General features: G+C 42.6%; 1 protein-coding gene across 5 annotated transcripts in view; it reads right to left on the bottom strand.

Moving 5' to 3' along the window:
- LOC118366857 (mitogen-activated protein kinase kinase kinase kinase 4-like) overlaps positions 1-13,461 on the bottom strand; it is a 101,635-nt gene that overhangs the window by 31,855 nt on the left and 56,319 nt on the right. For 4 of the 5 annotated variants that reach the window (XM_035749627.2, XM_035749630.2, XM_035749631.2 and 1 more), the window contains exons 4-14: positions 6,047-6,172; positions 4,159-4,269; positions 3,982-4,072; positions 3,685-3,815; positions 3,320-3,374; positions 2,999-3,077; positions 2,662-2,837; positions 2,486-2,558; positions 2,156-2,366; positions 691-852; positions 491-592 (exon numbers count right to left, since the gene is read on the bottom strand). In XM_035749627.2, coding sequence (XP_035605520.1) covers positions 491-592; positions 691-852; positions 2,156-2,366; positions 2,486-2,558; positions 2,662-2,837; positions 2,999-3,077; positions 3,320-3,374; positions 3,685-3,815; positions 3,982-4,072; positions 4,159-4,269; positions 6,047-6,172 — 1,317 coding nt within the window. The remainder of the gene's footprint in view (positions 1-490; positions 593-690; positions 853-2,155; positions 2,367-2,485; positions 2,559-2,661; positions 2,838-2,998; positions 3,078-3,319; positions 3,375-3,684; positions 3,816-3,981; positions 4,073-4,158; positions 4,270-6,046; positions 6,173-13,461) is intronic. The other variant, XM_052493497.1, reaches the window with a different exon arrangement.

The following is a 13,461-nucleotide window of genomic DNA, read 5'->3' as shown; positions in this document are numbered from 1 at the left end:
TGTGAGTGATCATATCCTCACATTATCTAATGTCCTCTTCTCAAACCCCTGGAGGAACATAGGCCTTCAACAACATACACAACATAAACACGTTGCCATGCAGATCCGCTAACACACCGTCTCAGCAGAATTAGGAACATTGGGAAAGAAACAATGAAACCCCTCTCTTCCTGTAGATAGGACACATCCTGGTGACATCATCACTTAAGAACTGTAATAAACACTGACTTCCACAACCCAGAGAATTCATAACCTCCAAGCTCAATAGTTAGCTCCCTTCAGATCTGCCATACTGTGACATACTCTAACCAGATTTTCTTGAGACAGTTAGAGTAGTGGGACTTCAATAAATCTAAAACTTGCTAGCCATTCTCCAACACCCTACTACAGAGCGAAACCCATAAATTACAATCCAATGACTTAGAAGGCTAGAAGAACAGATGGATAATGGAAGATATCTAGATGGATAGAAGTAGATAGATAGGCTTACAGAGTTTGGTCTCACCAGCTGCATGGCCTGTTCGTGGAGCAGCTGCTGCTGCAGGATCTCCAGGTGCCTCTGCTCCTCCTCCAACTGGCGACGGATGTACTCCTGACAATAAAAACACACACAGACACACAGGTCATCAAGTGTCAGGGAAGACTACATGTACTATGAAGGAGAGTGTTGTCAATGGAGAGTTCTCCTACCTGCTCGCGGTCAGCCCTCCTCTTCTCCTCCTCTGCCCTCCTGCGCTCCTCCTCCTCTTTACGCCGGCGTTCAACCTCCTCCATACGCCTCTTGTCATCCTGCTCGCGGCGCCGCTGCTCACGCTCCTGCTGTCTCCTCATCTCCCGCTCGCGACGCTGTTGCTATGGACAGCCACAGGGGGCGACAGAGAGCAGGTATCAGGAGCACTGACATCACTATCAGTTAACACACGGAGCTAGTTAGCGGTCTTGTTTATGGTCACCATATCTGGCCATTATGAGATAAGCTAGCCATTTCTTGTTGTGCTGGTCTTGCTTCCCAGGGTTCACAGTTGGTTAACTACGCTATGGAGGTGCCAAGTTTTACCTGTAGGCTTATCATCACCATATCAAATGACAGTATGGCTGGCAGTCTCTTAAAAATTGGCTCATTAGCATTGATTTATTAAATAATGTCTATAAGTACAGTAAGTAGCTCTACGCCAGTAGAGTAAGACCTGCAGGACACTGTGTGTGTGGCCCCTAGTTTTATTAAGTACACTATGGTGGTCCCTGGCTGCATCATGAAGTAGCATGTCTCCATTTTTAACCTTTCAACTTGCAGATGGGGATATCTAAAACAGGAGCACACATTCTCATGCCCCTTAGTCAACTCGCCCAAGAGGATTCCCTGAACCTACAGTGTAATTCAGAAATGTATTTGCTCATTAATCATAAGAAAGCTTGAGGCTGTCAAGTTGTTTGTGAAACTGTATGGGGAAATTTGTGATTTTGACCTACTGTACATGGAAGGATATATTTTCTGACTCCATTTTACAGGTTGTGTGTCTTTTAAAGAGGTTCCAAGCTGAGACATTAGACATGGTAATATCATGGGGACTACTGCATTTAGGGCATAGGTCAGAGAATTGGCTGTGCTGAGTTCTGCAGACTAAAACAACAAGACAAGCAGAAGCTTTCTCCCTCCAGCATGTTCTAAAGTCTCTCTGGCCCGTCTCTCTGGCCCGGGTCTCCCAGAGAGGCTAAGATAGAGACAGAGCTCTGGAAGAGATAAAGGCCAATTAGGGAACACAATCCAGAGGCTGTACACAAACACATTAATCACTACTGAAAACACAACTCAGAGGAGGGAAACGTCTGTGGGGAGTGTGTTGACTGTTCTAGCACGGTCACAAACATGTTATGCATACATGAACAATTTATGGGTGCAGCCTGCAAAGTAAAAGGAACAAACACACACACACACACACACCATTGAATGTAATGAAACAGCGGGGAGCAGGTCTCGAACCCTCGACCTTCGAACCCGAGGTCCGGCGCGCTATCGACTGTGCCGCAAAAGCATGCTCATGCGGCAGGGTCGATTTCCGCGCTTATAAACCCAGGGTCGCTACATAAACAGGGTGGAAGAACATACACATACACAAACTTAGACACACACAGACACACTCGCTCTCTCTCATACCTCCTCCAGCCTCCTCCTTTGCTCTTTCTGCTGCTCGATGCGTTTCTGCCTCTCTGCCAGTAGTTGGCGCTTGTACTCCTCCTGCTCCCGGAGCTGCTGCTCCTGCAAGAGCTGCTGTCTGCGCAGGGCCTCCGAGCGCTCCTTGTTCTCCTGCTGCAGACGGATGAAGTCCCTACGCAGGGTTGATTCCCCTGGCTGGTTCACTATAGAGCTACGGGACAAAGAGATATGTTAATATGGAGCGCTATGGACTGAAAAGACATGTTAGCTAACGCATTTGCTATTAGTATGTTGGCTAGTTTTTTGGATTGATCCATGTGGGTTAGTTACCTGGGCTCCCCCTCCTGCTCCTGAGCTTCCTCCTCTTCTTCTTCACTCCCACTGTACTCATACTCTGTATCATCTAGAGAAGAGAGGAAAGGGTGAGAATGTTTCAAATGTCTTCTGGAGATGTCTTAGAGAAGACTAGTAGTGTGTGTGTGTGTATTAGTATGTCTAAGACTCACCCTTCTCCCCTCTCTTCTTCTTGGTGCGGTCGATGTGGTCTTTGAGCTGGATGCGGACCTGCCTCTCGTTGGGCTGGTCCCTGATGAAGGGGTGTTTCAGCAGCTGGTCGGTGGGGGGGCGCTGGGTATAGTTCTTCACCAGGGAGCCTTCAATGAAGCTGCAAAACTTCTTGGACCTGAGGAGCAGAGAGAAGCCATTTGTTACTTTTATGAGCCTATCTACCAGGCAATGTCAGATGAGCTATGAAAAAGTTTCACCAGTATCAATTTTCATAGTGGGATTGTAAAATGGTGGTTTAAATGTCTGAAATCATAAGGGCATAGATTAGTTACATACCATTTCTTTGACTTGAGTCGAGGAGGAGGGTTTCTGGGGATGAGGAAGAGCGCTCTCATTGGATGCATATCGCACAGTGCTGGAAGACAAGACAAAACAAACACCAACAATTTCAACCAGGTTAGCTCGCTGGAAAAAAATAGTACTGTAGAAGTCCAATAGTAATGTTTGGGGGGGGATTTTTCATTTAACTAGGCAAGCCAGTTAAGAACAAATTCTTATTTTCAATGACTGCCTAACCCGGCCAAACACTCCCCCCCTAGACAACGCTGGGCCAATTGTGCGCCGCCCTATGTGTGGTAATAGAGTGGCTGTACTTACGAGGAGCTCCCTCAGCCATCTCTATAGCTGTGATTCCAGTGGACCACAAGTCACTCTGCAGGAGAAAACACACTATGAGAGATATGGACACAGCTACCATTGTGTGTGTGGGTGTGGGTGTGTGTGTGTGTGTATATATGAATATATACGTGCATGCATCTATATAGGATGGTAATTACCACCCTCTCTGGTCATGACAACATCTACCCCAACCTGCTACTGTACTGTCTGTACTGTCCCATCAGCCTACACAGCCACATACAATGGCACAAACGCAAGCAGCTATCAATCAACTAACTTTACATACAACTGGACACTGACAGCCATTAGCAGATAGTGGCATGGTGTTATTGAGTGCATCTTACTCTGTAGTCGTAGGTGGCGTCTGGGTTCTCGTCGCAGGCAATGACCTCCGGCGCCATCCAATAGGGTGTCCCGATGAAGGTGTTCCTCCGGCCCACTGTCCGGTCCAGCTGGGCGCTCACACCAAAATCCACTGGAGGAGGGGGAGAAGACCAGTCAGAACCAGTTCAAACTAGTTCCGTCCCATGTATCATGTTTCAAACCAGCCTCAGTTTGAATCAGACTCATTTGAACCAGTTTAAACCATTCTAGCCTCTTGCATCAAATCATCTCAAACCAGTTGAAACCAGTGAACTCACCCAGTTTGACCTCAGCGTTCTCAGTCAGCAGCACGTTTTGGCCCTTGATGTCACGGTGGATCACATGGTGGGCGTGCAGGTGAGCCAACCCCTGAGGAGAAACACAGACCATCATGAGACCACAGATACCAGCATGCAACTGCAAGGGGAACGTGTAGGAAGTAAAAGTAGACTCACCCTGAGGATCTCACGGGAGATGTAGGCGATCCAGTCCTCCTTCAGTGTGTTGCCCTTGGTGTTCTTCACCAGGTCTGTGATAGAGCCTGCACCACAGAACTCCATCACCAGCTAGAGACCAATAGAGAGAGAGCGAGTTAGTCATGTACACATATGCGTGTCGCGCACACACACACACACACTATGCAGCCATAACAGTGTAGATGTAAAAGGTTAGAGAGGCAGCTGTGAAAACAACAGTCGCGTTACCAGTGGTGGAAAAAGTACCCAATTGTCATACTTGAGTAAAAGTAAAGATACCTTAATAGAAAATGACTCAAGTAAAAGTGAAAGTCACCCAGTAAAATACTACTTGAGTAAAAGTCTAAAAGTATTTGGTCTTAAATATACTTAAGTATCAAAAGTAAACGTATGAATATATTACAATTCCTTATATTAAGCAAACCAGGCGGCACAATTTTCTTTTTTTTTGTTATTTGCAGATAGCCAGGTTACACTCTATCACTCAAACATCATTTACAAACAAAGCATGTGTATTTAGTGAGTCCGTCAGATCAGAGGCAGTAGGGATGACCAGGGATGTTCTGTATTTAGTGAGTCCGTCAGATCAGAGGCAGTAGGGATGACCAGGGATGCTCTCTTGATAAGTGTGTGAATTGAACAATTTTCCTGTCCTGATAAGCATTCAAAATGTAATGAGTACTTTTGGGTGTCAGGGAAAATGTATGAAGGAAAAGTATATCATTTTTTAAAATAATGTAGTGAAGTAAAAATTGTCAAAAATATAAATAGTAAAGTAAAAAATGTTTTTACAAATAAAACTACTTAACTACTTTAAAGTATTTTTACTTAAGTCATTTACACCACTGCATGGTACTTGAGTCTAGCGAGAGAACCCCTCACTCCCTTTCCCTCCCTCTCTTTCTAAGTAAAGCAGAGATGGATGGCAATAAACTGGGAGTAACCCTGTCCTGGAGAAACCTATAGTTAAATCCCTCTCTCTCGCTCCATCCCTCCTCCTTCCCCTATCTTGCTGGTCGTTCGTTCTCCGCAGCACCTCTATCTCTGAGAGATAAAAAGCCCAGAGTCTGAAAGGGGCCATTAAAGGTAACACTAGCAGGCAAACACACAGGGACTGACCGGGCAAGGAGGGAGGGAGGGGAGAGATATTGTTGACCCAGAGAGAAAGGAGGAGAGGAAGGGGGAGTTAAAACCACCCAGCCTTTAGGGAAGACTGTTCATTTTTTAAATTGAACCTTGATTTATTAACGAGGCAAGTCAGTTAAGAACAAATTCTTATTTACAATGACGGCCTACCAAAAGGCCTCCTGCGGGGACGGGGATAAAAAAATATATATAGGACAAAACACACGTCACGACAAGAGAGACACCGCAACATTACATACAGAGAGACCTAAAGACGACAACATAGCAAGGCAGAAACACATGACAACACAACATGGCAGCAACACAAAACATGGCAGAAACATTATTGGGCACAGACAACAGCACAAAGGGCAAGAAGGCAGATACAACAATACATCATGCGAAGCAGACAACTGTCAGTTAGTCCATGTTTGAGTCTTTGAATGAGATAGAGATAAAACTGTCCAGTTTGAGTGTTTGTTGCATCTCGTTGGAGGTGGAGGGAAGGGTGGTTTGAAGGGGATATATCTGGAGCCACTCATTCATAGATGGTTGTAGTGATGGACTATGGATGGTGAGGTAGGTAGAGTGAGGATGGTACCTCCTATTGAACCGAACTAGCAATGTCATCCTATGACACTGTTATGAAGGCCTTTTGCTGGAGGTGTCCAAGTAGTTCAGGCTTGAGTTTTAGGTAGATGTATTTGGGACTGAGGGATAGACTAGTTAAATACACCCTCACCCATAGCTGGTCGTCATGTCCTGGTGGGCTCTTCTTGATGAAGGCTCCGTAATAGGTGGCTATGTTTCTGTGGTGGGAGTACTTCTTCAGCATATTAATCTCCAGTTTAATCTCCTCTTCTTCATCCTAGACACACAGAGAGAGAGAGAGAAAAAAAGAGAGAGCGAGAGAGAGAAAGACCATTAATAGAGCTAATAAATTCCCATTGCCCTGGAGGGGGGTAATTTTATGAAGTAATGGAGCGAATCATAACAAACAAAACAAATATTCATTGTTCTATTTGTCCTGGCCAGGGAACACATCCTAGAGACATGTGAACTGATAACAGTCTCATCTGAGAGCCCCCGGTGACGAACCAACCAACCACACACACACCCTAACAAGCTCTTTGTTTTGTGTATGATGGTCGATGAACTGACACTCCATAGGTTGTTTACCCCTCATGGCATTTCCAGAGGGGACGTTTGTTGTAATCATGACAACAATAACAGAAACAGACTGCTATTTATTCAACCAAATTGAGCCTGGTAAATACCACCATTTATTGACTTTCAGTCACAACGAGAATGTTGACGAGCATGGAAGTGAAAATGGCACGTTCTATATCGTAAATGATCATGGAGCTAAATAAACCAATATTATCACACAGGCGCACACACACACAGTGTATATGATTCACTCATAAACCATTCTGGCTGGTAAGACATTGATTTAGCAGCGGTAAAACATTGATTTAGCAGTGGTAAGACATTGATTTAGCAGCGGTAAAACATTGATTTAGCAGTGGTAAAACATTGATTTAGCAGTGGTAAAACATTGATTTAGCAGTGGTAAGACATTGATTTAGCAGTGGTAAAACATTGATTTAGCAGTGGTAAAACATTGATTTAGCAGTGGTAAGACATTGATTTAGCAGTGGTAAAACATTGATTTAGCAGTGGTAAGACATTGATTTAGCAGCGGTAAAACATTGATTTAGCAGTGGTAAAACATTGATTTAGCAGTGGTAAGACATTGATTTAGCAGTGGTAAAACATTGATTTAGCAGTGGTAAGACATTGATTTAGCAGCGGTAAAACATTGATTTAGCAGTGGTAAAACATTGATTTAGCAGTGGTAAAACATTGATTTAGCAGTGGTAAAACATTGATTTAGCAGTGGTAAAACATTGATTTAGCAGTGGTAAAACATTGATTTAGCAGTGGTAAAACATTGATTTAGCAGTGGTAAAACATTGATTTAGCAGTGGTAAAACATTGATTTAGCAGTGGTAAGACATTGATTTAGCAGTGGTAAAACATTGATTTAGCAGTGGTAAAACATTGATTTAGCAGTGGTAAAACATTGATTTAGCAGTGGTAAAACATTGATTTAGCAGTGGTAAAACATTGATTTAGCAGTGGTAAAACATTGATTTAGCAGTGGTAAAACATTGATTTAGCAGTGGTAAAACATTGATTTAGCAGTGGTAAGACATTGATTTAGCAGTGGTAAAACATTGATTTAGCAGTGGTAAAACATTGATTTAGCAGTGGTAAAACATTGATTTAGCAGTGGTAAGACATTGATTTAGCAGTGGTAAGACATTGATTTAGCAGTGGTAAAACATTGATTTAGCAGTGGTAAAACATTGATTTAGCAGTGGTAAGACATTGATTTAGCAGTGGTAAAACATTGATTTAGCAGTGGTAAAACATTGATTTAGCAGTGGTAAAACATTGATTTAGCAGTGGTAAAACATTGATTTAGCGTCACTTTGTATAACGCTCCCTCAACATGTGGTCTTCCTGTTGCTGGGATGACCTGTCTTTTTTTTTTACTCATCGTCTTATTAATGAAGCCGGTGACTTATGTGGTACTCCCTGATCATATTCTAGTCCTGTACCTTGGCATCGACTTCATTGGACCACTTCTGTATTGAGCGCGTCACTGGTACTTCCTGTTAGAGTTTTTGCTTGTAAGCAGGAATGAGGGAGGACAGAGGTCGTTATACGGTCAGATTTGAAAAATGGAGGGCGAGCTTTGTAGGCGTCTATGTGTGTGGAGTAAAGGTAGGTGGTCTAGATTTTTGTAGCCTCCACTTGCTTAGCTGACATTTCTGGTAGATTGAAATTTTCCTGCATTAAAATCGCCGGCCACTAGGAGTGCCGCCTCTGGATGAGCATTCTTGTTGTTGTTGCTTATACAGCTTGATGAGTGTGGTTTTGGTGCCAGCATCGGTTTGTGGCGGTAAATAGACGGCTGTGGAAAACATAGATGAAAACTCCCTCTGTAAATAATATGGTCCATAGCTTATCATAAGGTATTCTAACTCAGGTGAGCAAAACCTTGAGACTTCCTTAATATTAGAGATTGCGCACCAGCTGATGTTAACAATAAGACACACATCCACTGAGCTTAGCCGACGCTGCCGCTCTGTCCTGCCGATGCATAGAAAAACCAGCTAGAATATTATCCGTGTCCTTGTTCAACCTAGTTTCTGAGAAACATAGGATATTACAGTTTTTCAGGTCCCGTTGATAGGATAGTTTCAAACGGAGCTCATCCAGTTTGTTCTCCAGTGATTGGTGTACATTCGCCAATAGAACAGAGGGTAGAGGCAGATTAGTTACTTTCCGCCGTAGCTTCATTAGGGTGCACGTGCATCGGCCTCTATATCGCTGTCTCTTTCTCTTCCGGATCAGGGCCAGGTTTCGGTCATAGGAAATGTAGGAGGAGACATTATGTACAAAAAAAGTTGAGCTCACAAAATAGCAGAATTGGTCAGGAGCACGTGAAACATCCGCTATGCATTTCAGTGCCATTCTTTTCTCAGTCTGCACTTTCCATAACCTCATATTTTCATCACCACATCTTCTATCCCCCAGTTCTCTCATAGTCCGGATGCCATTTTCACAACTCTAAATCATGTGTAGGAAGTGAGATAATGGTGGTGGGAGGTGTTAACAAGGGTGGCCATCTTACAGATAGTATCACACACAGTGGAAAGAATAAGAGGGATGGGTCACCCTTTTTAATACCTCCCACCATCATTATCTCACTTTCTACAATAAAGATATTCAGCTAAGAGAGTGAGCCAAGACAGTGAGAAGAGATGAGTTGAGAGAGACAGTGCACGAGAGAGAGAAAGAAGAGAGAGCCAACAAGAGGGAGAGAGGGATTAGCTTTTGCTAATAACTTCTGACTCCTATTGAATCCCAGTGAATTAGCCTCCAAAAGCAGCCTCTCTGCTAGGTTAGCTTGAGGAGCAGGACTCTAGATACTACAGTCCTGTGCTCTAGTACACCTAATGTGATTAGTAGCTATACAGTCAAAGAGGCAGTGAGAGGAGTGATAGGGAGAGAAAGAGCAAAAGGAAGGGAGAGAAGAGAGATGGGTAGTGATGGGAAGAGAGCAAGACAGAGAGAGGAGGAGCAAGAAAGAGGGCGGGAAAGCGAGCAATAGAAAAGGGGAGAGCAAGAGAGAGAAAGGAGACAGCAAGCAGGAGAGGTGATGAGAGACAAGTGACTGAGCGACTTAAAACCCTCCCATAATCCCACTGCACTTCAAATGAACCTTCTGAGAGGAGGAAAGAAAAACAAACTCTTCCCCTTCTCTCTCTTCCACTCTTCTCTATTTCTCCCTCCCTCTATGCTGTATGTAGGACAGGAAGTGGTATCTGGGTCAGAGCACATATGCTGAAATGAGCCTGTAGAGTAGAGTGAAGCTAAAACTATACTGTAATATGTTATATTCACAGGAACACACGGAACACACATACATGGTAGGGAGCTGTCTGTAGCTCTACTGTAATATGTTATATTCACAGGAACACACATACATGGTAGGGAGCTGTCTGTAGCTCTACTGTAATATGTTATATTCACAGGAACACACATACATGGTAGGGAGCTGTCTGTAGCTCTACTGTAATATGTTATATTCACAGGAACACACGGAACACACATACATGGTAGGGAGCTGTCTGTAGCTCTACTGTAATATGTTATATTCACAGAAACACACATACATGGTAGGGAGCTGTCTGTAGCTCTACTGTAATATGTTATATTCACAGGAACACACGGAACACACATACATGGTAGGGAGCTGTCTGTAGCTCTACTGTAATATGTTATATTCACAGGAACACACATACATGGTAGGGAGCTGTCTGTAGCTCTACTGTAATATGTTATATTCACAGGAACACACATACATGGTAGGGAGCTGTCTGTAGCTCTACTGTAATATGTTATATTCACAGGAACACACATACATGGTAGGGAGCTGTCTGTAGCTCTACTGTAATATGTTATATTCACAGGAACACACGGAACACACATACATGGTAGGGAGCTGTCTGTAGCTCTACTGTAATATGTTATATTCACAGGAACACACATACATGGTAGGGAGCTGTCTGTAGCTCTACTGTAATATGTTATATTCACAGGAACACACGCAACACACATACATGGTAGGGAGCTGTCTGTAGCTCTACTGTAATATGTTATATTCACAGGAACACACATACATGGTAGGGAGCTGTCTGTAGCTCTACTGTAATATGTTATATTCACAGGAACACACATACATGGTAGGGAGCTGTCTGTAGCTCTACTGTAATATGTTATATTCACAGGAACACACATACATGGTAGGGAGCTGTCTGTAGCTCTACTGTAATATGTTATATTCACAGGAACACACGGAACACATACATGGTAGGGAGCTGTCTGTAGCTCTACTGTAATATGTTATATTCACAGGAACACACGGAACACATACATGGTAGGGAGCTGTCTGTAGCTCTACTGTAATATGTTATATTCACAGGAACACACGGAACACATACATGGTAGGGAGCTGTCTGTAGCTCTACTGTAATATGTTATATTCACAGGAACACACATACATGGTAGGGAGCTGTCTGTAGCTCTACTGTAATATGTTATATTCACAGGAACACACATACATGGTAGGGAGCTGTCTGTAGCTCTACTGTAATATGTTATATTCACAGGAACACACGCAACACACATACATGGTAGGGAGCTGTCTGTAGCTCTACTGTAATATGTTATATTCACAGGAACACACGGAACACATACATGGTAGGGAGCTGTCTGTAGCTCTACTGTAATATGTTATATTCACAGGAACACACGGAACACACATACATGGTAGGGAGCTGTCTGTAGCTCTACTGTAATATGTTATATTCACAGGAACACACATACATGTAGGGAGCTGTCTGTAGCTCTACTGTAATATGTTATATTCACAGGAACACACATACATGTAGGGAGCTGTCTGTAGCTCTACTGTAATATGTTATATTCACAGGAACATACGGAACACACATACATGGTAGGGAGCTGTCTGTAGCTCTACTGTAATATGTTATATTCACAGGAACACACGGAACACACATACATGGTAGGGAGCTGTCTGTAGCTCTACTGTAATATGTTATATTCACAGGAAAACACATACATGGTAGGGAGCTGTCTGTAGCTCTACTGTAGTATGTTATATTCACAGGAACACACGGAACACACATACATGGTAGGGAGCTGTCTGTAGCTCTACTGTAATATGTTATATTCACAGGAACACACATACATGGTAGGGAGCTGTCTGTAGCTCTACTGTAGTATGTTATATTCACAGGAACACACATACATGGTAGGGAGCTGTCTGTAGCTCTACTGTAATATGTTATATTCACAGGAACACACGCAACACACATACATGGTAGGGAGCTGTCTGTAGCTCTACTGTAATATGTTATATTCACAGGAACACACGCAACACACATACATGGTAGGGAGCTGTCTGTAGCTCTACTGTAATATGTTATATTCACAGGAACACACGCAACACACATACATGGTAGGGAGCTCGGGCAGAAGAACTGGGTTTACAATAAAATGATATGTTCTCATCTTAGGCATAGACCCTATAACTGGTGTGCACCATCACTACACATACATCAATGATGCTACCTGGCTCTCTGCTTCTTCAAGTAGTACTATACCATTGTATACACAGTTAAATAGTACTGGGCAATTCCACTGTAACGGAAAAATCAATGCCAAACAAAAAAACATTGATTTCAAGTTTAACAAGCCATACAACTATATGCACAATTACTACTTTGAACAATTTACAAAGTAAATAAAAAAATACATATTTACTGGAAAAACTCTGCAGATGCAGTAAAATCTCCCTCCGTTGTATTCTGTTACCAAACATTGTATCTGCACAGTTCTTCCTGTAAACATGGAAATTGTTAAAAGTTGCCTTTTTACAAAGAGGTGTATGGTTTGTTTGTTTGTTTTTTAGGAATACATTTTCAAGTGAAAAAACTGGGTCACTGTTTCCATGCTCTACAAACAGATGTTTTCTGCTAACCAGGAGTTCCTGGATGACGCATATCATATGTACTGGATCCTGTAAATCCACTAGACTAGCCTATCCCCCTGCAGGACAACGATAGAAGATCAAGATTTTCAAAAATAAACATGCTACCACAACCCAACTAATTCCCTCTCTTGGCAAACGCCCAAACCCCAACTGAAGTGTTTATTTTACAAAACAGCTAAACAGGGAGAAAATTACCCCTTTCGAAAACTCTTCACAGAAAAGAGTTGATATGTGAAAGATCTGTAATAAGTGTAGATCACCAGTAGGACTGTATAAGTACAAGCCACACGCCAATACTCAGACAGTCTGGCAAACAGAATCCATCTCTCATTCTCTGTCCTCCTACTCACTCCATCCATCCTTCTCCCCGTCCTAATCGTTTTTTTTTATTTTGCGTTATTGACAAGAGAAATCAAAGGATGGTGCTTGGATGTTTTTTTTCTCAATCAGTAACAGGGTAAGAATATGCTTTGTCATGTAGGCAAATACTGTCTGTAACATTTGCCTAGTGACAATAGTCTGAGTCTGTCTTTCTGTTCACACTTAGTATACACGCACGCAAATACACACAAACTTCTTGCATGCAGTATGCCAAGATAAGAGGAGTGTGTAACGCAAATAGCAATGACACACCAGTTCTTCTTCAACACGGAGGGTAAGAAACTGCTGAGTCACATCCAGTGTGTATTACTGTATTGAGCTCAGATTCTTGACACCACCTTCACTCTCACTGTAGGAGCCGTTTTGGCCCGTTTATGTGCCATTTTATGTGTTGTGTACACAGTGCCAGTCAAAAGTTTGGACACACCTAGTCATACTTTATTGTTTTACTATTTTCCACATTGTAGAATAATAATAGAATAATAGTAAAGACATCAAAAGTATGAAATAACACATATCATGTAGTAACCAAAAAAGTGTTAAATTAATCAAAATAATTTCGTGGTATCCAATTGTTAGTAGTTACAATCTTGTCTCATCGCTACAACTCCTGTATGGGCTCG

The sequence above is a fragment of the Oncorhynchus keta genome, chromosome 34 (genome assembly GCF_023373465.1).
Source record: "Oncorhynchus keta strain PuntledgeMale-10-30-2019 chromosome 34, Oket_V2, whole genome shotgun sequence".
Taxonomy (NCBI): Eukaryota; Metazoa; Chordata; class Actinopteri; order Salmoniformes; family Salmonidae; genus Oncorhynchus; species Oncorhynchus keta.
Note: the sequence above shows the minus strand (reverse complement) of the source record. Positions and strands in the feature narration are given on the sequence as shown.